We start from the raw sequence: 25088 nt of genomic DNA on the forward strand, positions 1-25088 counted from the left end.
TCACTTCCTGCTGGAAGGGGGCGGTGCTCCCTGTACAGACCGGAAGCTGAAAACCCTGAGACAGCAGCAGAGCCTGAATCTGCCCCCACCCCAGGGACCGTGCAGGGAGGGAGCCGGGGCTGGAAATCCTGCTCTGGAGAAGGGGCAGGAGAATGGCTGCAGGGCTTTCTGCTCAGCAGGTAGAAGACTGGCAGGAGGGGCAAAGGGCCGTCGGCTGCCAGTAATCAAAATGGCGTCAACGGTCCTTTGCCCTTACTATGTCACAGGGGCTACTGCTGCCATTGGTCGACCCCAGTGATAATAGTGAGGGCAAAGGGCCGTCGGCGCTATTTTGACTATTGCCAGCCGACAGCCCAAGTCCAGGAGATCGCTCCCGGACCGCTCCTGGACCCCCGCTGGACCACCAGGGACTTCAGGCAGGTCTTGAGGGTGGGGGGTTGTAGTAAATTAATTTGGTAGGTCTTGTATGGCTCTCACGGAATTACATTTTCAAATATGTGGCGTTCATGGCTCTCTCAGCCAAAAAGGTTCCCGACCCCTGACGATAGACGTTGCTCTGCCATAGCAGGAGCACATCTTTTAGATTTACTAGCCTGCCACATTACTGGAAAGGGCAGTGCAAGGGCCGTTTTGCTCAGGGTTCAGTCGAAGTAGAGATTTGAAAGTTCTTGGATCAATGCTCTCATTCAGGCATGGCCGTGGGACAGTTTTCACATCATGGCCACTAATTGGCATGATTGTTTGAAAGACTGCAGTAGAAACCCTGCTTTGATGGCAACGGATTGGGCCCAATGACTGTGGTATGCCGATCTGCAGTGGCTGCTGGTGGGCAGACCTCTTAGGCTACCACCCGGGAAGGATGTACGGCTGTAGGGACCCATTCTACATGACAATGCGGGTCGATTTTCTCTTACACTTTGGCCCTTGAGAGGGCTCAAGTTATTGAAGCATGGTTATTCTGCTGCAGTGCTTTCACTTTGCATCAGGCTAAAATAAAAAAAAATCTTTATTTCTATATCTCTGGTTCATGTGAGAGTTGAATGAATTATCGAGGCCTTGTGTAAGGAGCGAGGTTCTCAGCCTCTCAAAGTGGAAATTTTGATTAATTTTGGAATTTTTCAGGACAGATTTCTTAAAGGTTTGACCCTTAACTCCTTGAAGGTTCAAGTGGCAGCATTTGCCTGTTATAGGAGCCGAGTTCTTGCTGTGTTTTTATCTCCCCCCTCCGGATGTGTCTCGGTTTGTGAAGGAAGTTAAGCATGTTTGGCCTCCCTTGTGGTTACCAGTGTCCTTATGGTAACTTGATCTGATTGTGGATTCCTTTTGAGTCCTACCTTTTCAACTGCAACATTACCTTGAAGACAAAGAGAAGACAAAGAGATTCCTTTTAGAACTATTTGCTCTATTCCATTCTCAGCCAAATCTTTGAGAATTAGAGATGTGATAAAAAAACATTGGAAGGTGCTGTCCCCTTTAAAAGTTTTTGAAGAAAGTCCAATTTTTGCCATCAAAAAATGAAAGAATTTATGGGATAATCTAAAGACATCTAAAAATTCTCGTGACAAGGATGAAAATGTGGTGGGACAATTGAAGTGTGGAAGTTGCTCGGTTTGTTCCCATGTTTTACAAATACAACAGTTTAGTCATCCTAATTTAAAACGGCCATATATTCTTCCAGAAAATTTCACTTGTGAATCAGCAGGAGTGGTATATGCGATTCTGTGTCCTTGCTCTTTAATCTATATAGGACAAACCATTCGGTCCATAAAATTTCGTATCATTGAACACAAGAGCAGGATTAGAATGGAGAAAATAAATGCCCCTTTGGTAAAACACTGGTTAGATGTAAAGCATGAGATCGAAGAACTACGGTTTTTTGTCATTAAAAGAGTTACTTTGCAGTGGGGAGGCGATTTATCTGCTGTTCTAAGAAGAGTGGAGCAAAGCTTTATTTTTGATTGGCAAACGAGTGTACCCCACGGACTCAATGGTCCAATTGAATGGCAAGCCTTTGTGTGAGTATACGACTGGCTCATTGATAACTTTTATTACGACTGTGGTTTTTTCTGGGAGTTGAAAGATTGCCATATGGGATAATGATCAAGGAGATTGTTTAATTGTAGGACTAGTTAAGGTTTTAATTGGTGGTATTATAAAACTTACGTTTAGGTTCATGGCTTTACATCATGCCGTTATACGTGATGTCATCAGTTCCGGAGGAAATGTGAGTATGCAGCCGGTTGAGCGTTTTAGTCAGGTATTTTGAAGCTGTTATTGAATTGTATTTTTTGCTATTTTTTGGTTGCAGGGTTGGTCCCTGGAATTAGCTTAGTGATGTTGAAATGTGAAGCGTTTTGCCTATACTTTGAAAGTTGAATGGATTAAAAAGCACTTTAATGCGGCAACGGAGGTTGCACATCTTAAACGTTACAAAATTCAAACGATCTGTAAAGGTAGATCCTTTCTATGTTTAATGTTTGGAGAGGAGGTGGGTTTTAAGGGTTAAAGTGGAGAGTGGTTACCTATATTGATAGATGTATTTAATATAGGTTGCATTAGAGACGACAGTGGCGAAAATATCCCTGATGAAGCCCAGATGAATCGGGCGAAACAAGGAGTCCTTGTCGGGCAGGTCCAGTGGACGATGTCACCGTTTTTGGTTGTGATAATCGGAAAAGTATAGTGGGTAATGCTGGAACTTGAGAACATCAGGTTCTAGACATTTATAGAGATATGTTAAATCACTATTATTACATTTTGTGAAACATTATCAAATTTAAAGCAGATGATATTGCAATATATATTTTACATTGTGATTTGAAAAACTGTTACACTTTGGTGTTGGGATTTTTACATTATGATATGATGTTTTTATAGGTGTTGTATGACTGTGATATGATTGTAGCATGGATGAATGATTGTGTTAGATAGTAATTATTGTCTAGACAGGATCTATTTTATACATTCTATTAATAAATTATATATTTGAGATTGAATGGTGTGATTTCGTGAGTTCTCTTTGGTTTATGTAATTACTTGGTGTAAGAGAACCAATAGCATAATTTACCCTCAGTGTAGTGTACCTGGCTGTCAAGTGGCATCTGATGCAGTCCTTGGAGGTTATTAATCCTCTCAGTAAGTCTGGTCAGCTGTACTCCATGGTGGAGGTATACAGGGTGAGCCAGCGGCGCGGGCAACTATACTCCGTTATTGGATTATGGAAGTCGTCAGCGGTTGCCCTTACGCACCCTTCCAGGCATTCTGCTTGATCGTTTGGGCACAGGAGGACGCCGGCCTTAGCATGTGCAATGTTGCTGGGTCCATGGGCAGCTTTGGTACATCCCACTGGTGTGGATTAGCCTGCCCGAGTGAACTGGAAGGAGAAATTCCTACTTACCTGATGACATTTTTTATTTAATTTTAATTTTCCTTCCTCTGAGGAAGACAGGCCGATCCACAGTCCACCCTCGGCTGCCGTCTTGGTTTCAGTTTGTCCTCTAGGTACGAACGACGCAGAGTGTTATATCTGTTACTCGTTTGAGGACTGGTAAGTATCATGACCAGCTCCTTAGCTTAGTAAATGTTAGCTCTTTTCACTGAGCTCAGTGTTCTCAATTGGTTGGAAGCATAAGTGGTTATGTTAAAATATAATCAGTTTGTCCACAATTTGGATTTTCCCCAGAATACTTGCAGGCTGATGTCAGGACAGGGCTATATGTCCTTGACGTTGGCTTTTACTCTGTCTCCACCTGCTGGTAGAGGTGCATAACCCATTTGTGTGGATTGACCTGCCTGATTGCAGAAGAAAGGAAATTATCAGGTAAGTGTAATTTCTCCTTTTCTTTTCCCTGCAGAGAAGGAAAGCAAACAGCTATTTGAGATTTGGGGCTCGATCCCTGTGTGCCCATGGTTTGCAACACCCCTGAATACAGAATTAGTACATCACAATGGGAGAAATGTCACTGCCCAGGACACCAAACTCTTCCTGCCCTGTTGGGATTTAGCACAGTGAGTCCTCCTGATAGAATAGAACCTGATGTTCTGGATAATGCTCTTATAGCTTCCTTTTTATTATAATGTGATTTATCCACACAATGACATTTCATATTCTCTGTCTCTGGTATTAGAGAATATTTTTCAGTTTGAAAACATTGGGGTCTAGGGAGGAAACTGATTTCTAGGGGCAACACAGAGGGAACAAATCTGACATTTCTTGGGGAAGAGGGGTCCTGGTATCCCCTCCTCCATGATAAAACAGGAGGATAAATCCAGCTGAGATCTAATGCACGCTGAGCCCCTCCACGTGTCACTGACTGTTTCTGGTTTGTGTTTCAGGTGCCGGTGACGTTTGAGGACATCTCTGTCTCTTTCTCCCAGGAGGAGTGGGGGTATTTAGATGAAGGGCAGAAGGAGCTTTACAGGGAGGTGATGAAGGAGAATTATGAGACCCTGATCTCCCTGGGTAAGGATTGCATTACCTGAATCTTTATCAGTCACAGGGGCTGATTTAATGAATGTCGTCTGTGACCTTTCTCCTGACTCCAGCTCCTGCATTGCTCTGTGTCTGAGCTGGCACCTGAGATTGGGTGTTTGGATCTTCTCATGTGAGACGGCCCCTACGAGGCAGTCTAGGAATTTATCTCAGATGTCTTACATGAGGCACTTGCTGGGGAGCATCCACAAAGTTTCTCAAGGGACTTTACTGAGCCCTCAGCAGCAGGCCCAGGACTACTGATCCCACCTGCTCGGATACAGAACTGAATGGGCCAAATTTTAAAAGCGTTACTTGCACTAAAAGATGAATACGTGGCCGCACGTGAGCGACATGAATTTCAAAAGCTGCTAATTACTTGCTCATGCTAAAAAGGGGCGGGGAAAGAAGTTAAGTGTGTAAATCCGGCGGCCGCTGCTCATGGCGCACTGTTAGCTGCGTATATTTCCTGCTGCTCCTGATGAGGTGTAAGTCTGCAGAAATCACTTTTTAGGACTAACACGACAGGGTGAGGGGTCTTGCTCAACTGAGGGGAGTGCAGGATGAAGAACTAGAAGGGTCTGGATGACCCTGAGATAGAATGGGCAAACTGGTGGGCTAATGGGTAAAACTGGGAATGGCTTTAACCTGAGCATGTTTTAAAATCCTCTTCCCTGCAAGCGTTAAAGCCGACAAATTCTTAAGGAAGGAATGTGCTTTACATCTGCTCGAGTACACATGCTAGGAGTATTTTACATCATACACACGTACTTGTGCACATGATTTAAAACTCCAGCGTATCTTTGCTCACTCGCCCCCACATGCACATATGGTCGCATGCATTCTTGTTTTACAATTAACTGAATATGAACAGCAGGATAGAAGAGGTCTGAGCTTGCTTCATGACTGTCATTACCCTGTGACATACTTAGCCTTGCACTGATATAATAGGGAGGTTTCAGCTTGTCTGCATACTTCTAGCTGTCTCATGGCCATTTTTCCCTTCTCTCCTATCTATGGATCCAGTCTCTTTCCTCTTCCTGATACTAACCCTACCCAATCTCATTCCCCACTTCTGTCCATTGGGAACATCAGGTGCCCTGTCAGCCTCCCATATTCTCCACCTCCTTGGCCATTCTGTCTTCTGCCTTGTCCATTGCTTTACAAAGTTTTCTTCCTCTCACCCTAAGAGAATCTCACTGTCTTTACTGCCATCACACCTGCCCTTCTCTGGATATCAATCTCAGTCCTGTCCCTCTGTGGTAACTCTCATCCTTCCCCTCCAAGCTTATCCTACCCCCACTCTCCTCCCTCTTCTCTCCCTCTCAGGTTTTATCTATGGAGTATCTGCTGTTTCCAGCAAGCTCGCCTACATTCCTGACCTCTTATCTCTTTCTCTCCATCTTCTCTCTCTCTCTTCTGTTTATCCTGCTGTTATTTTTTATATTCTGTTACAGTTTTCATCTCCAACGCTTCCGTAAGCTAATTCCAGGCATCCACCACACTCTGTGACCAAAAAATATCTCTTGATATTATTCCTAGTCTCCCTCTTTGGAACCTTGCTCTACAAATTATTTTCCATTCAAAAGACATTTACTTCTTGAGCATTATTACCTTTCAGGAATGTAAGTGTCTCTATCCTATCTCCCCCTTTCTCCTCTCCTCTAGGTTATACGTATTTAGGAGTCATCTCATAAGGCTTTTTGTGCAAACCTCATTGTTAGAAGTTTTTCATGGTCACCAGTGGTTGGTCAGACATGCACAGCTATACCACTGTGTGACACTGCCAGAGCAGTGATTATAGGATCAGAAACCCAGATCCATTTGCATGGTCACTAATGCATGATTAATGTCTTCTTCTATCACCAGCAAGTGATGAGGTCACACAGCACATAAAAGAGGAGAATCAAGAAGAACATTCTATGGAAGCAGGACTGATCCCAAGAGAATCAGGAAATGTCTGTGAGAATGTTTCACAGGGGACTGAGAGGAGAAACACAAGGAATAGTCAGCAGGAGTCTAAGAAGAAGCAGGGAGAGCCGACAGGAGACTCACGGGAGGGAGTCACTGCATGTGAGATGGAGGTCAATGTCACAAGACACATGAGAATCCACAGAGGGGAGCGACAGTTCTCATGTACTGAATGTAATAAAAGCTTCCCCGTGAAGCGTACCCTCACAACACACATGAAAATCCACACAGGGGAGCGACCATTCTCATGTACTGCATGTAATAAAAGCTTCCCGGTGAAGGGTGCCCTCACAACACACATGAAAATCCACACAGGGGAGCGACCATTATTATGTACTGAATGTAATAAAAGCTTCCTGGAGAAGGGTGCGCTCACAAAACACATGAGAATCCACACAGGTGAAAGACCATTCTCATGTACTGAATGTAATAAAAGCTTCCCTGTGAAGGGTGCCCTCGCACAACACACAAGAATCCACACAGGGGAGCGACCATTCTCATGTACTGAATGTATTAAAAGCTTCCTGGAGAAGGGTTGCACTTACAAAACACATGAAATCCACACAGGGGAGCGACCATTCTCATGTACTGAATGTATTAAAAGCTTCCTGGAGAAAGGTGCCCTCACAGCACACATGAGAATCCACACAGGGGAGCGACCATTCTCATGTACTGAATGTAATAGAAGCTTCATGCAGAAGGGTGATCTCACAAAACACATGAGAATCCACACAGGGGAGCGACCATTCTCATGTACTGAATGTATTAAAAGCTTCCTGGAGAAGGGTGCACTTACAAAACACATGAAAATCCACACAGGGGAGCAACCATTCTCATGTACTGAATGTAATAGAAGCTTCATGCAGAAGGGTGCCCTCACAGCACACATGAGAATCCACACAGGGGAGCGACCATTCTCATGTACTGAGTGTAATAAAAGCTTCCTGGAGAAGCGTGCACTCACAAAACACATGAAAATCCACACAGGGGAGCGTCCATTCTCATGTACTGAATGTAATAAAAGCTTCACTGTGAAGGGTGCCCTCACAAGACACATGATAATCCACACGGGATCAACCATTCTCATGTATTGAATGTAATAAAAGCTTTGCTGTGAAGGGTGATCTCACAATATACATGAGAATCCACACAGGAGCGACCATTCTCATGTACTGAATGTAATAAAAGCTTCACGGAGAAGGGAAACCTCGCAGAACATGAGAATCCACACAGGGGAGCGACCGTTCTCATGTACTGAATGTAATAAAAGCTTCCCTGTGAAGGCATCCCTCACAAGACACATCAGAAGCCACACAGGGGAGTGACTATTCTCATGCATTGATTGTAATAGCTTCATGCAGAAGGTTCATCTCACAAAACATATGAAAACTCACACATAAGAGAGGCCATTCTCATGGATTAAATATGGAAGGTCCTTTATTAGGAAGCAAAATCTCTCAAAACACCAGAAAATCCATTTGCCCCACTAGAAACCATTTACATGACCTCCGTGTGGGTAAAGCTTTAATGCTAAACATACACTTAGGGGTAGATTTTCACAGCAGCGCATGCGCCAAACTTGCAATATATGCACGGCGAGTGTGAAAAATGTTTCCTTACTACCCAAATGTTTCCTTACTACCCAACCCCCGAAAATCCACACAGGAGAAAGACCCTTCTCATGTACCAAATGTGGAAATGTACATTAGGGAGTCTGCGCTCTCATCTCACCAGAAAGTCCACACTGGAGTCCTAAGTGGAGGAAAAGCTTCCTTGCTAAGTTTACATTAATCTCAAACAGGAAAGTTTTAACAGATGAGAGACCTTTTTCATATAATGAGTATAATAAAACATTCTCACAGAAGACATGAAAATTCATGCAGGGGAGACATGAGATCATCCCCAATAAACCCTGCCTTACAAAGGAGGTTCATTCTGATCAAGGTCTGCAGAACTCATATGGAGACTCTGCCCTGAGAGAGACCATTCTCATGCAATAAATGTAGAAGATGCTTCATTAGGAACGCTCGCCTCTCCCCGTTCCCAAAAATGCACACAGGTGACACGTGATGACATTTAACAAATGCTGCAAAGACGAAGAAAATGTGCCAAAACAATACAGAAATTGTTTGAATTATACTGAGTGCCACGGGTCTGATGCATCGAGATGCTCCCTGTGCATACAACTCCCCATGGACTCCAGCAGGAAATTCCCTTTCACACAATGTTAGTGCTATGAGGGCATTAGCAGTGAATTGGAGAGACTAGGATCAGACTCAGCCAGGGCCACTTTCACCCAGCAGTCTCCTCCATCTCTCCTGCCCCATTAATCTGATGCTGCTGCAGCTTTACTCCTTGTTGGCTGATGGGAGGGCAGTCGCATGCTGCCTTCTCGTTCTGGCCCATGCAGGCCAATGCACGCACATCTCTACCTTCTTCCAGCCCTCGCAGGACCATGCAAGAGCAGCATGAGGCTACTTCCACCTTCTTACCCTTGCAGGTTGGTGCCAGTGTGGTATTAAGGGCTTTGTGCTATGGGTAGAGCTGGTACAAGAGTATTGAATACCCTATGTAGCCTTACTCTTTCTCCCAAAATGATGTACAGGTTCATTAGACCCCCCCCTGAGATAAATTCATCATTCATTATGAAACCCACCACTACCATCTCAGTACAATCTTGTAACAATGGGTATTGTTAAATATGAAACTGCTTTATAAATATACAATATGTGTCAGAGAATCATGTCAGCATCTAATGAAGGGGTAAGCTCAGAGTTTGGGTTTTTTTTTGGACGGGTTAGACAAAGGTTGCCAACTTTTCCACCAACCAGGATTACACACTTGTGTACTGGGTGCCTCCCCTTATTTGCATGTAATTACATTTATTTACCCCTCAGCCCCTGAATTTGCCTCCTCTTTTACTCTTCTGTCTGTTCCTTGTGCCACCACTGTCTCTTCCCTCTGCTCTGTTTTATCTCCCTTATCTGCTCTCTCTGCTCTTCTCTCTCCCCTCTGTCTCTTATCCTCCTCCAGGCCCTGTTCCCTCCTCTGTTTCTCCCTCCTACATCCCATGTGCCCATGTTCCCCCTCACCCCTCCATTCCCTGTGACTGCTCTGTTTGCCCCCCTTAAGGGATTATTTTGCTTGAATGTCACTCTTGAACTGAAAGCTACAGAGAGAATGAACGGAAGCGTACAGAGAACCAGTTCTGGGCCAGGCCAATTCAGAACCGCTTAACCTGAATTACAAATATGCAGGGATGCAGAGGACTGTGCCTGACACCTAATACCCCTGTACAATTGCTTTGGTGACCTCTGACATAATCCACTTTCAAGGTGTCTCTTCCTACGTGGCTGTCCAGTAACGCAGCAAAGCAAAAGATATAAGGACTGATCCAAGCAAGAGAAGAGACGCTGCCAGCCTGCACTTCTCTGCACTGGACTGTTTACCTAAGAGATAGGTCAGGCCATATTATTATCATTTCTATTATCTAATGTATATTCTGATTGTTACCTTCTCTGATTATTGTAATCAGCCCTTTAGTGTTATTTGTACCAATCCCCTTTGTCTAATTATTCCTATAAGCTAATAATAAATCCATTATTTCTTTTACCTGGCACTCAGGTGTTCTAACTCAATGTGTGTGTGTGAGAGAAAGAGAAGAGTATTAAGGTAAACCTTGTCAGTTACTGGTGCAAGCCCTGTCAGTCACTAATATAAGGCGAGTGATCCTAGTCTCAGTCTGAATCTGGAACATCCTTCCCTCTTGTTCCCACCCTTACTGCCTCTCTGTTTCCCCTGTGGATTAAGCAGCTCTCTGCTCACCTCCCAGCGCACAGTGGAGCTGACAGTGAGGACTTTTTCTTCTGGGCTGCCAGAGGTGCAGAATTTAGAGCAGCTGGGAGCTACTGCCAATGAGGAGGGGGAACTGAGCAATGGCCCCACGGTTCGCCCTATACTTCCAGTCACAGCAGGGGAGGTGAGGAGAGGGCCTCATGAAGGTTGAAGAGAGCTGTGCTAGCTGAGCTCCTAACCCCTGTCCTTCCCACTCCCATCTATAAACAGGAAGTGTCACAGGCGCATGAATTTTAGTATGTAGTCAGTTCTTACCAGACACTGTAGAGGTCCTTATAAATCTGGATTGTCTGTTAAATCCAGTGGGCGTACTGAGAGGAGAGGATCACCTTGCTGGCAGCTGGAAAGAATCAGTAAGTACTGCTTGGAGAAATTTTTATAACTTAAAATTATTGGGGAGAACGAAACTATTGGGGCATATTATTTAGTGTGTGTATTTTGTTTTAAATAGGTAATCAGAAAGTCAGGCATCAAACAGAAGTTTGTGTGTTTTATTTTAAATAGAATGTCAGGCAACAAAAAAGTTTCTGTGTTTTATTTTACATAGAAAGGCAACAAACCCAAAGTTGTGTTACTCTGAATAGGTAATAAGAAGTCAGGCAAACAATCCAAGTTTGTGTTATTTTACATAATGAGAAAGTTAGGCAACAAACAGAAGTTTGTGTGTTTTATTTTAATAGGCAGACAGAAAGTCAGGCAACAAACAGAGGTTTGTGTGTTTTATTTTAAATAGGCAGTCAGAAAGGCAACAAACCCAAATTTGTGTTATTTTGAATAGGTAGTAAGAAAGTCAGGTAACAAACAAGTTTGTGAGTTTTATTTTAAATAGGCAGTCAGAAAGTCAGGCAACAAACAGAAGTTTGTGTGTTTTATTTTAAATAGGCAGTCAGAAAGGCAACAAACCCAAATTTGTGTTATTTTGAATAGGTAGTAAGAAAGTCAGGCAACAAACAAGTTTGTGTGTTTTATTTTAAATAGAAAGTCAGGCAACAAACAAGTTTGTGTGTTTTATTTTAAATAGAAAGGCAAAAATCAAGTTTGTGTTATTTTGAATACGTAGTCAGAAAGTCAGGCACTCTGATTCCAGTCCCCAAGCCTTTCTTCCGGTTCCAGCTTTTGCCCTCTCTGGGCTCTTCTCTGACCTCAGACCGGCCCTGACCACCACCTACTGCTGCTTACCTCTGACTTCGGACTGGACCTGATTACTACTCCTTCAGCCTCCCTCACCTAACCCAGGCTGGTCCATCTCCAGTCCCGGCCCCAGTCCTCTCGGACCGGGATTGACCTGCCTCTCATTCACCCTGGACTCTGTGGCATCTGTCTCTTCTGGCCACTCTCCCAGGACCAGCTATGCAGAGGTCCGCCTAAGAACAGCCAGCCCCGGCACCCAAGGGCTGGTAGTGGCGAAGCTTCTGCAGGCCTCTGTTTCCTGTCTGGCTCGCCTCCTGATGGTGGGGACCTGTGGTGCTCATCCCCATAGGTAGAGCCAACATCACCTCTGGCAAAGGGTCCACATTCCATAACAGTGCCTCTCTCTATCCCCTGTGGATTAAGCAGCTCTATATTCTCACCTCTCAGCACACGGTGGAGCTGACAGAGATGTGAAATTTAGAGTAAGAAAAAACCTTGGGTTCTTAAAGATCTCTATAAGAAGATAAGAACATAAGAAATTGCCATACTGGGTCAGACCAAAGGTCCATCAAGCCCAGCATCCTGATTTCAACAGTGGCCAATCCAGGTCACAGGTACCCGGCAGGATTCCTAAATTACATAAGAACATAAGAAATTGCCATACTGGGTCAGACCAAGGGTCCATCAAGCCCAGCATCCTGTTTCCAACAGTGGCCAATCCAGGCTACAAGTACCTGGCAAGTACCCAACCACTAAGTAGATCCCATGCTACTGATGCCAGTAATAGCAGAGGCTATTTCTTAAGTCAACTTGATTATTAGCAGTTAATGGACTTCTCCAAGAACTTATCCAATACTTTTTTTAAACCCAGCTACACTAACTGCCTTAACCACATCCCCTGGCCTCAAATTCCAGAGCTTAATTGTGCATTGAGTGAAAACGAATTTTCTCCGATTAGTTTTAAATGTGCCACATGCTAACTTCATGGAGTGCCCCCTGGTCCTTCTATTATCCGAAAGAGTAAATAACTGATTCACATTTACCCGTTCTAGACCTCTCATGATTTTAAAGACCTCTATCATATCCCCCCTCAGCCGTATCTTCTCCAAGCTGAACAGCCCTAAACTCTTTAGCCTTTCCTCATAGGGGAGCTGTTCCATCCCCTTTATCATTTTGGTCGCCCTTCTCTGTACCTTCTCCAGTGCAACTGGATGCAGCGACCAGAATTTTACACAGTACTCACAGTGCGGTCTCACCATGGACTAATTCAGATACATTATGACATTTTATTCACCATTCTGTTTGCCTTTTTGACTGCCGCAGCACACTGAGCCAACGATTTCAATGTATTATCCATTATGACGTCTAGATCTTTTTCCTGGTTGGTAGTTCCTAATGTAAAATCTAACTCCGTGTAACTACAGCATGGGTTATTTTTTCTTATATGCATCATCTTGCACTTGTCCAAATAATATTTCATCTGCCATTTGGATGCCCAATTATCCAGTCTCGCAAGGTCCTCCTGCAATTTATCACAATCCGCTTGTGATTTAACTACCCTAAATAATTTTGCATCATCTGCAAATTTGATTACCTCACTCACCTTATTCCTTTCCAGATCATTTACAAATAGGGGCACTTATTTATTTATTTATTTAGAACTTTTTCTATACGATTTTCCAGTAACAGAATTACTAATCATTTGGTTACATTTTGAACAATAACAACAGTGACAAGTAAATGTCTTACAAAGAACAGGAAGAAAATAACTTGGAAATAAATATGTGGGTTGATACATGAAAAGTACTACATACAAAGCCTAAGGTGGGTAGAGGCACTAAACAATGGCGTGGGACTGTCTAAAGGTGGGTAGAGGCACTAAACAATGGCGTGGGACTTAGAGAAGATAAGGCCATCGCGGAAAGATTAAATGATTTCTTTGCTTCGGTGTTTACTGAAGAGGATGTTGGGGAGGTACCCGTAATGGAGAAGGTTTTCATGGGTAATGATGGACTGAATCAAATCACGGTGAACCTAGAAGATGTGGTAGGCCTGATTGACAAACTGAAGAGTAGTAAATCACCTGGACCGGATGGTATACACCCCAGAGTTCTGAAGGAACTAAAAAATGAAATTTCAGACCTATTAGTAAAAATTTGCAACTTATCATTAAAATCATCCATTGTACCTGAAGACTGGAGGATAGCAAATGTAACCCCAATATTTAAAAAGGGCTCAAGGGGGCGATCCGGGAAACTACAGACCGGTTAGCCTGACTTCAGTGCCAGGAAAAATAATGGAAAGTGTTTCTAAACATCAAAATCACAGAACATATAGAAAGACATGGTTTAATGGAACAAAGTCAGCATGGCTTTACCCAGGGCAAGTCTTGCCTCACAAATCTGCTTCACTTTTTTGAAGGAGTTAATAAACATGTGGATAAAGGTGAACCGGTAGATATAGTATACTTGGATTTTCAGAAGGCGTTTGACAAAGTTCCTCATGAGAGGCTTCTAGGAAAAGTAAAAAGTCATGGGATAGGTGGCGATGTCCTTTCGTGGATTGCAAACTGGCTAAAAGACAGGAAACAGAGAGTAGGATTAAATGGGCAATTTTCTCAGTGGAAGGGAGTGGACAGTGGAGTGCCTCAGGGATCTGTATTGGGACCCTTACTGTTCAATAATTTATAAATGATTTGGAAAGAAATACGACGAGTGAGATAATCAAATTTGCAGATGACACAAATTGTTCAGAGTAGTTAAATCACAAGCAGATTGTGATAAATTGCAGGAAGACCTTGTGAGACTGGAAAATTGGGCATCCAAATGGCAGATGAAATTTAATGTGGATAAATGCAAGGTGATGCATATAGGGAAAAATAACCGTGCTATAATTACACAATGTTGGGTTCCATATTAGGTGCTACAACCCAAGAAAGAGATCTAGGTGTCATAGTGGATAACACACTGAAATCGTCAGTGCAGTGTGCTGCGGCAGTCAAAAAAAGCAAACAGAATATTGGGAATTATTAGAAAAGGAATGGTGAATAAAACGGAAAATGTCATAATGCCTCTGTATCGCTCCATGGTGAGACCGCACCTTGAATACTGTGTACAATTCTGGTCGCCGCATCTCAAAAAAGATATAATTGCGATGGAGAAGGTACAGAGAAGGGCTACCAAAATGATAAGGGGAATGGAACAACTCCCCTATGAAGAAAGACTAAAAAGGTTAGGACTTTTCAGCTTGGAGAAGAGACGACTGAGGGGGGATATGATAGAGGTGTTTAAAATCATGACAGGTCTAGAACGGGTAGATTGTGAATCGGTTATTTACTCTTTTGGATAGTAGAAAGACTAGGGGGCACTCCATGAATGTTAGCATGGGGCCACATTTAAAACTAATCGGAGAAAGTTCTTTTTTACTCAACGCACAATTAAACTCTGGAATTTGTTGCCAGCGAATGTGGTTAGTGCAGTTAGTATAGCTGTGTTTAAAAAAGGATGGATAAGTTCTTGGATGGAGAAGTCCATTACCTGCTATTAAGTTCACTTAGGGGCGGATTTTCAGAGCCCTGCTCGCGTAAATCCACCCAAAACCGGCGGATTTACGCGAGCAGGGCCATGCGTGCCGGTGAAGCCTATTTTACATAGGCTCACCGGCGCGCGCAGAACCCTGGGACTCGCGTAAGTCCCGGGGTTTTCTGAGGGGGGCGTGTCTGGGGGCGGGCCCGGAGCGCGCAGCGTTGCGGGGGGCGTGTCGGCAGAGCGTTTTGGGGGCGGTACGGGGGCGTGGCTATGGCCCGGGGTGGTCCGGGGGCGTGGCCGCGCCCTCCGTACCCGCCCCCAGGTCACGGCCCTGCACGCAGGAGGGCCGCTCGCGCGCGGGGATTTAATTCTCCCTCCGGGAGGCGTAAATCCCCGGAGAAAGGTAAGGGGGTGGGGTGTAGACAGGGCCGGGCCGGGTGGGTTAGGTAGAGGACGGGAGGGGAAGGTGAGGGGAGGGGCGTTAGAGGATTCCCTCCAAGGCCACTCCGATTTCGGAGCGGCCTTGGAGGGAACGGGGGTAGGCTGCGCGGTCGGCGCGCGCAGGCTATACGAAATCGATAGCCTTGCGCGCGCCGATCCAGGATTTTAGCAGATAAGCGCGGCTCCCGCGCGTAATCTACTAAAATCCAGCGTACTTTTGTTTGCGCCTGGAGCGCAAACAAAAGTAGGCTATTCCGCGCTCCTCTTAAAATCTACCCCTTAGAGAATAGCCACTGCCATTAGCAATGGTTACATGGAATGGACTTAGTTTTTGGGTACTTGCCAGGTTGTTATGGCCTGGATTGGCCACTGTTGGAAACAGGATGCTGGGCTTGATGGACCCTTGGTCTGACCCCAGTATGGCATGTTCTTATGTTCTTATGTACACATCCTTGAGGCATTCCACTGTTTACACTTTTCCACTGAGAAAATTGACCATTTAATCCTACTCTCTGTGTCCTGTCTTATAACCAGTTGTAATCCACAAAAGGACATCGCCTCCTATCCCATGACGTTTTAGTTTTCTTAGAAGCCTCTCATAAGGAACTTTGTCAAATGCCTTCTGAAAATCCAAAAACATTACAGCTATCAGTTCACCTTTATCCACATGTTTGTTAACCCCTTCAAAAAAATGAAGCAAATTGTGAGGCAAGACTTCCCTTGGGTAAATCCATGCTGACTGCTCCATTAAACATGTCTTTCTATATGCTCTGTGATTTTGATCTTTAGAATAGTTTCCGCTATTTTTCCAGCACTGATGTCAGGCTCACCATTCTATGGTTGCCCGGATCACGCCTGGAGCCCTTTTTAAATCTTGGGGTTACATTGGCCACAGAACAGTCTTCAAGGAAAAATGGATATTTTTAATGATAGGTTACAAATTTTAAGTAATAGATCTGAAAATTTCATTTTTACTTCCTTCAGAACCCTGAGTACATACCTTCCGGTCCAGGTGATTTCCTACTCTTTAGTTTGTCAATCTGGCACACTACATCTTACAGGTTCACAGTGATTTATTTATTTATTTATAACTTTTCTATACCGAAGTTCAAATAACAGAGTTGCTTATCACTACGGTTTACATTTCAAACCATAAAACAGACAGAAAAAATTTGTCTTACAATGAAACAAGGAGGAAATAACTTGGATACAAACTTAAAGCAGGGGAAAAACTAAGTATCAAACTAGTAAGAACTGGATTATTGGGGGTAGTGGGCCAACTGGGATGGTGGAGGTTGACTGGTGGGAGAGGTGAGGGAAAGGTGGTTACTACATCTTTATTGGAAATCAATGCATAAATTGAAAGCCTAGGTAAAAATATACGTAGGGAAAAAAGCCTGGGAAGAGATGGTCCATGGAGGTTGTAGCGGGGACGAGTAGATTATGGGAAAGCTTGTCTGAACAGAAGAGTCTTAAGTCTCTTCTTGAAAAGTAATCGGGCATTGTTCAAGCCTAAGGTCGGGTGGGAGCAAATTCCACTGTTTGTGACCTGCGGAGGAAAGAGCTCTTTTACTTAAAGAAAGTTTTGATTGTGGGTGCTTGAAGAGTGCCTCTCTGCGCTAATCTCTGAGGTCGGGCTGAGGTATGAAGTTGGCAGGGGGGTAGAGAGGGTCCAGCAGAGAGATGTTAAAAATGGCTTTTTGGGTGATTGATAAAAGCTTGTAGAGGATCCTAAATTTGACTGGTTTAGTTGATTTTAGTTGATTTGGTTTAGTTGATCTGACTCATCACCCTTGAAAGCCATCTCTGAACCAGTATCTCCCCAACATCCTCATTAGTGAACACAGAAACAAAGAATTCATTAGTCTTTCTAGAATGGTCTTATCTTCCCTAACAGCCACTTTAACCCCTTGGTCATCTAATGGTCCAACTGACTCCTTCGCAGGCTTCCTGCTTCAGATATATTTTTTTAAGTTTTTATTATGCGTTTTTGCCTCTACTGCCAACTTCATTTCAAATTCTCTTTAGACTGTGTTATCAATCTTTTACACTTAACTTGACAATGCTTATGCTTTTTCCTATTTTCTTCAGATGAATCCTTCTTCCAATTTTTGAAGATGCTTTTTGTGGCTAAAATAGCTTCTTTCACCTCACCTTTTATCCGTGCTGGTAATCATTTTTCCCTGCCTTCCACCTTTTTTTAATGCATAGAATACATCTGGACTGCACTTCTAAGATGGTATTTTTAAGCAACGTCCACATCTATTGTACACTTTTATCCTTTGCAGCTGCACCTTTACTTTTTTTTTTCTATTTTCCTCCAATTTAATCAAAATTTCCCTTTGAAAATTTAGTGTTAGACCTGTAGATTCACATATTGTCCCCTTTCCAGTCATTAGTTCAAATATGATCATGTTATTGTCACTATTGCCAAGTGGAAAGGGCTGATGACAGCCGTAGGAGTCCCCAGGGTTGGCCATGCAGCATTTTGTTTTGCTGTGCACAAGTAGGGCATGAGCCAGGCCTTGATGTTTTGCTTCATATGGGGCCAGCAGTAGAGTTGCTGAAGCAATTCAAGGGTTTGTGCCTGACGAATATGACCTACAACATGGGAGTCACAGGCTCATTTCAACACTTTCTCACATTATCTGGAAAGTACAACCATATTCCTTGGAGGGACAGGGGCCATGATAGCCAGGAGTATCTCAATGGGATTTATGATGTGTCAGGGAGGTTCTGGGACATCCTGGATGTGAAAGAAGCAAGAGAGGGTGCCTGCCTGTTGATTCTTGAGTGCTGGATGATACTGCAGTTTGAAGTTGAAGCAAGCAAAGAACAAAGACCAGCGGTCCTGCCTTGAATTTAGCTGCTGAGCTTGATGTAGATGTTCAAGGTTTTTGTGATCCATGTATATTGTAACACAGTGTTGGTAGCTATTTTGACAGCCAAAAGCTCTCGATCTCTGCTGCTGTCATTCTGTTCCACAGAGGAGAACTTCTTCGAGAAGAAGGAACAATGAAGGAGTACCCCTTCTAGAGTGTATTGATCAGGACCGCCCCCACGACTAGAGTAGAGGCAATCAACTTCGAAGATGAAAGGTCACTCAGGATCTGAACATGTAGGAAGGGCTCGATTACCAAAGCGTTCTTCAAATCCTGAAATGCATCTAAAGATTCAGATGCCCAGTCTTTGGTGTTGGCGCCTTTGCAGGTAAGGGGAGCCACCACTGAAGAGTAGTTTGGAATAAACTGATGATAATAATTAGCAAATGCAAGGAATCTCTGTAGAGCCCGAAGCCCCACTCAATGGGGCCAAGTCCCTGATGGACTTTATCTTGTCAGGATCCATATAGAATCAATCACGAAAGACAATGTATCCCAGGAAAGGGAGTTCCTCTTATTCAAAGAGACATTGTTCCATCTTCGCGTATAGATTGTTCTCTTGCAAGGCACTGCAGGATGCTGCGGATATCTCAGCAGTGAGCATTTAGTTTATGAAAAGATCAGAATGTCATCTAATACATTACTACACAGGTGTAGAGTAGGTCATGAAAATCTCATTGGCCATTTTTCTGGAATACTGCTGGAGTGTTCCAAAGGGCATAACTAGATACCCGTGGTGTCCGTCACAAGTGTTAAATGCAATTTTCCACTCGTCATCAGCCTTGAAACAAATAAGGTTGTATGCACCTCTGAGGTCCAACCTTTTGAAAATCTTAGTGCTTAAATGCAGTTGAAGAGGTTCTATGGTTAGTGGTAGTGGATAACCAGTCCTTCTTTGTGATGGCGTTCAGTCTGCGGTAGTCTATGCATGGACTGAGGGAGCCATCGTTCTTCACAATGAAGAAGAAACTTTCCCATCCAGAGAGATAAAGGATGGATAAATACATTTTTCAAGTTTTCCTGGATATAAGTCAGACATAGCCTGAGTCTTAGGAAGTGGCAAAGGGTAAAAACATCCATAAAGGGGGCCATCTGCATATTTCAGATACTGAGGAGGAAACCCCAGAAGAGTTGTAGCCACGGTTATAGGCGGAGGAGGTTCCACATGCTCCAGCCATGAATCCATCACTCACAGTCCCAGTGGGTGAGTTGTAGGGTAGCTCAGTCAAAGTGTGGATGATGCTGTTGGAGTCACGGTACCCCAAGATAATGGGGTGAATGGCCCGGGAGATCAAATGCAGGCTACCTCTTTTCAGATGCAGGAGGCCAGTACGTAAGGACCCAAAAACAAAATGGAAGTCGGTCTAGGGTAGCCACAGATGTGAAAAAACAAAAGCAAGACCGATGCCTTGGAGAGACAATTTATTAAATACAATAATGCCCGACTCTGGCCGAGTTTTGCCTTTTCGGCTGCATCAGGGGCTTATAATTGCATACTCTACAAATATATCACCATTCACATTTGTATAAAGGTGTGAGTCTCAGCTGCTTAGAATGATTAGAATGTTAATTTGACAAACACATAAAATCTCTTCCTGTTGATTAATCAAGGTTATTCTGCAGCTTCAGTCACTGGTCCTCTTCTTGGATCCCTGCTGTTAGTGGGATAGTGATCTTATGGATTTCTTTATTTATTCTGCCTAATTCAGCATCATCTGCTTAGAATTCAGAAGGAGCTTTCTGATTGGCCTCTGATCCACACAGTTTGGTAAGATGGGAGAAACACAAAACTGACTTAAATCATGGAAATAATCTGGCGCTTCTGCTATCAGAAATGTTATCTTATGCACTTCTCCTGATGCAGCCGAAAAGGCGAAACTCGGCCGGAGTCGGACATTATTGTATTTAATACATTTCCTTTCCAAGGCATCGGTCTGGCCAATACGTAAGGTCACCGGTACCATGGTCAGGGCAACTTGACCTGGAAGAGGGACTCCATAGATGGAAGACATGACCAAGGGGGAGGTCTTCTGGCCTATGGAAATGAGGAGTTGGTCAATAAGTTCCATCAGAATAAATTTCCTTCCTGAGCCCAAATCCACAAAAGCTTGTGTGGAGAAGCATGTGGAACCGAACTCCAGGGTCATGGAAAGTAGTAGTTGGGGAGCTGGAACAGTAAGGCCTAAAGTAATCTCCCCACAGGATCCTAGGCATTGAGATTTCCCAACCTGAATGGGCATTGAGCCAACAGATGGCCCCGGCCAGCGCAGTATAAGTAAAGGCTCTGCTGCTGGCAATAGAGTCTCCCTCCTCCAGGGCCAAACAGCTACGGCACAATTGTATGGGCTTTTTGGGAAGAGTAGAGGTTGAAGGGAGCAGGGGTCAGAGGGCAACAGTGGGCATTGGAAAAAGAGGTGCCAATGTGATATTCCTTTGAGGTAGCGGATTTCTCGTGTCCCTCTGCTGAAGATGGTCAATTTTCCCAGTTAACACAATGGGTTCTTCCAAGAAAGCGGGAAGATCCTGAGCAACAAGCTCATCCTTAATTTTTGAGGAGACGCCCTTGAGAAAGCTTGCATCAAGAACTCTCTCCAGTTGAGTTCTGTGGCCAACGTCCAGAATTCTATGGTATACGCCGTCAGGGTTCTAGAGCCTTGGCGAGGTGAAGTAACTCGGAAGCCATGGCAGCATCGACCCAGGCTCCTCAAAAATGGTTGGTGAATTGTTGCAAGTGTGGCAAAATGGGATTCCTATGCTGCCAGAGGGTAGAGGCCCATGCTTGGGCTGTACCGTTCAATACCTGCCGCTTCCCCTGCAGTGACTATTTACTCTTTATTCCTGCCAAAACCCCACCCCTCACTACCTCTGACAGTCGCTCAGCAGTGCATGGTTGGGAGAGAGGTATCTTCAAAGGATACTAATTGATGCATTAGAATTAGGGCATCCAACAGAGAGGTTCCTATAATAAGAAAAGTAGTCCAATACCTGTAACTAAAACTCACCTGAGGTAAAAAAAATTCTAACATCCCTATCAATTAAAAAGCAGAATGCAAACACAAACAAAAAAACAAACTTTGAAATGTTTGTATGCTAATGCCAGAAGTCTAAGAAGTAAGATGGGAGAATTAAAATGTATAGCAGTGAATGATGACATAGACGTAATAGGCATCTCAGAGACATGGTGGAAGGAGGACAACCAATGGGACATTGCTATACACCGAGGTACAAATTATATCGCAATGATAGGGAGGAGCACCCAGGAGGCGGTGTAGCACTTTATGTCCAGGATGGCATAGAGTGCAACAGGATTACACCTCCTGCATGAAACTAAATGCACAATTGAATCTTTAGGGTAGAAATCCCTTGTGTGTTGGGGAATCTATAGTGATAGGAGTATACTACCGTCCACCTGGTCAAGATGGTGGAGACGGACAGTGAAATGCTAAGAGAAAATTAGGGAAGCTAACCAAAGTGGTAGTGTGGTAATAATGGAAGATTTCAACTACCCCAATATTCACTGGGTGTTACAGGCGTGTCCACCATGCTGCCGACGGGCCGAGGGTTTGGAGGCCCTCGGGGACTGTTGTAGGCGTGAGGAGCAATGGCCGTCTCTGGAGCAGATGGTGAGCCCTTGGGCCACGGCAAGCCCAGGAAGGAGCCCCAAGCCACACCGTGGGAGGTGAGCCGGGCAGGTACTGAAGCAGGGATAAGGAACGGAGTCTGACCCTCAGCCGGACCTGCACACCCATGGCAACCAGCAACGCAATGTTGGTTGATGAACGGTCCTCCGACTGTTCCAAGCCCTTTTGGACCTGCCGCTGGCTAATGGCATGGGCGGCAGGCCGGACAGAGGACAAGGGCAGACAGAGTCCATGGAACACTGAAGACATCATAGACAAGGGCTGGTGCAAAGACATCATAGATGAGGGCTTTGGCAGAGACATCATAGATGAGGGCTTTGGCAGAGACATCAAGACAAGGGCTTTGGCAGAGGACATCAAGACGAGGGCTTTGGCAGAGACATCATAGACGAGGGCTTAGGCAGAGACATCATAGACGAGGGCTTAGGCAGAGGCATCATAGACGAGGGCTTAGGCAGAGACATCATAGACGAGGGCTGAAGCGGAGATATAGGCACTGTCCATCAGGGCGCCCTACACAGCCCACCGACACAGGCAGACTCACGGGCTGGTCGCGGACCACCCTGTCCCATACGCGCCCTACACAGCCCAGAAAGGGCTGGTCGCGGACCACGCTGAGAATGGGAGAGCACAGGGAAGAAGCGGGGTGTTGCTCTCCAGGCAGACTGAGCGAGGGATACTGCTCTCCTGGCAGTTTGAAGCGAGATACTGCTCTCCTGGCAGTCTGAAGCGAGATACTGCTCTCCTGGCAGTCTGAAGAGGACAGGGAACATCAGGAACCGGATAGGCAAACAACCAGGCAACTTCGGGAGCCAACATCAGGGAAACCAGCAGAGGCAACAGAGGCAATGGCTGGTAAAGATGGTAATGGCACTGTCCCTCAGGGGCGCCCTACATAGCCCATCGACCACGGGCAGACTCCATGGGCTGGTCGCGGACCACCCCTGTCCCATGGCCGCGGGAGAGGGACCAGAGCAGAAGGCCTGTTGCACTCCTGGCAGCCTACGGCACTCCTGGCAGCTTACAGCACTCCTGGCAGCTTACGGCAGGAACATCCGGAACTGGATCAGGAACTGAATAGGTACAGGCATCAGGAAACATCTGGAACAAACAACAAGGTAACATGCAGGAAACAGGACAGGGAGCCATCAAGACAAGCGAGGTCACGGAGGACTTGGATCGGGACAGCCAACAGGGAGCTGTGGAACCCAATCTGAAGGCAAGCATGAACTGAAATGAAAGTCCTTTTATACTGTTTGTATGCAGGCAAACTCCCTGGGAGGAGTTACCAGGACTGCCCCTCGCTGGCCCTATAACCGAAGTGGAGAGCTGCAGGCCGGGCCCCTAGAGAAGGGCGTGGCCAAACCAGGAAGTCCAAGCGAGCACAAGCAAACCACAGGCAGGCCTCAGGAACAGCTTAGGCCTCCCAGGCCCTGGAGCACATCCTGGATAGAGCGCAGGCAATGCCCTGGCTTCGGAGCGGCCTCCAGTTGGAAAAGTGAGACACCTCCTGTAGCACAGCAACAGGGGGGATCGTAACACTGGTAAATGTATCATTGGTACACGCTAGAGAGATAAGTTCCCGGATGGAATAAATGACAGTTTTATGAAGCAATTGGTTCAGGAACTGACGAGAGATATAATTCTCAGTGGAGCACAGAATTTGGTGAGAGAGGTAACGGTTGGTGGGGCCGCATGGCAATAGTGATCATAATATGATCAAATTTGAATTAATGACTGGAAGGGGGACAGTAAGTAAATTCATGGCTCTTGTGCTAAACCTTCAAAAGGGAAACTTTGATAAAATGAGAAAAATAGTTAGAAAAAAACTGAAAGGAGCAGCTACAAAGGTAAAAGGTGTGCAAGAGGCGTGGTCATTGTTAAAAAATACCATTCTAGAAGCACAGTCCAGATGTATTTCACACATTAAGAAAGGTGGAAAGAAGGCAAAACGATTACCGGCATGGTTAAAAGGGGAGGTGAAGAAGCTATTTTAGCCAAAGAGATCTTCATTCAAAAATTGGAAGAAGGATCCAACAGAAGAAATAGGATACTGCATAAGATGTTGGCAAGTTAAATGTAAGACATCATTAAGACAGGCTAAGAGAGAATTTTGAAAAGAAGTTGGCCATAGAGGCAAAAACTCACAGTAAAAATACTTTTAATATATCTGAAGCAGAAAGCCTGTGAGGGAGTCAGTTGGCCTGTTAGATGAGCGAGTGGTTAAAGGGGGCACTTAGAGAAGATAAGGCCATTGTGGAAAGATTAAACGATTTCTTTGCTTCAATGTTTACTGAAGAAGATGTTGGGGAGGTACCTGTACTGGAGAAGGTTTTCATGGGTAATGATTCAGATGGGCTGAACCAAATCATGGAGAACCTAGAAGATGTGGTAGGCCCTGATTGACAAACTGAAGAGTAGTAAATCACCTGGACCGGATGGTATACCCCCCAGGGTTCTGAAGGAACAAAATTATTCACAGTCGTTAAATCATATGTGGATTGTGATAAATTGCAGGAAGTCCTTGTGAGATTGGAAAATTGGGCATCGAAATGGCAGATGAAATTTATTCTGGATAAGTGTAAGGTGATGCATATAGGGAAAAATAACCCATGCTATAGTTACACAATGTTATTTATTTATTTATTTAAAAACTCTTCTATACCGTCGTTAAGTTAGATAACCAACACAATGGTTTACATATAGGCATGATAAAAAATATGAGTGGTATATTTTTTGAATTAAACATGTGCCATCATTGTACAGTAACAATATAGTACACTAAGCTATTTGTTAAAGTTGAGCTTATCTGTTGGTAGGAAATTTTTTAGCGGTTGATGAAATTTAACATTAAAGTACACTTGTAGGTTTTAAAAAAAACAACAACTGCTTCTTCGGTGCGTCCTTATCAATCAATTGTTTTTCTCCTTTTCTTTGTTTTTATAGAAAGCTTGTTAAAGAGCCAGGTTCCATATTAGGAGCTATCACCCAAGAAAGAGATCTAGGCATCATAGTGGATAACACAATGAAATCGTCGGTGCAGTGTGCTGCGGCAGTGAAAAAACAAACAGAATGTTGGGAATTATTAGAAAGGGAATGGTGAATAAACACTGATTAAGTTGACTTGGAAAATAGCCACTGCTATTACTAGCACCGGTAACATGGAATC

At 44.4% G+C, this 25088-nt stretch overlaps 1 protein-coding gene across 1 annotated transcript; it reads left to right on the plus strand.

Moving 5' to 3' along the window:
* Positions 1 to 4193: 4193 nt before the first annotated feature.
* Positions 4194 to 18415, plus strand: LOC115086012 (gastrula zinc finger protein XlCGF8.2DB-like). Its single transcript, XM_029592591.1, has 3 exons — positions 4194 to 4462; positions 6341 to 7396; positions 18384 to 18415. The coding sequence occupies exons 1-3, from the start codon at positions 4429 to 4431 to the stop codon at positions 18413 to 18415; spliced, it is 1122 nt and encodes a 373-aa protein (XP_029448451.1). The 5' UTR covers positions 4194 to 4428.
* Positions 18416 to 25088: the final 6673 nt, after the last annotated feature.

The sequence above is a fragment of the Rhinatrema bivittatum genome, chromosome 2 (assembly GCF_901001135.1).
Source record: "Rhinatrema bivittatum chromosome 2, aRhiBiv1.1, whole genome shotgun sequence".
In the NCBI taxonomy this organism is placed as follows: Eukaryota; Metazoa; Chordata; class Amphibia; order Gymnophiona; family Rhinatrematidae; genus Rhinatrema; species Rhinatrema bivittatum.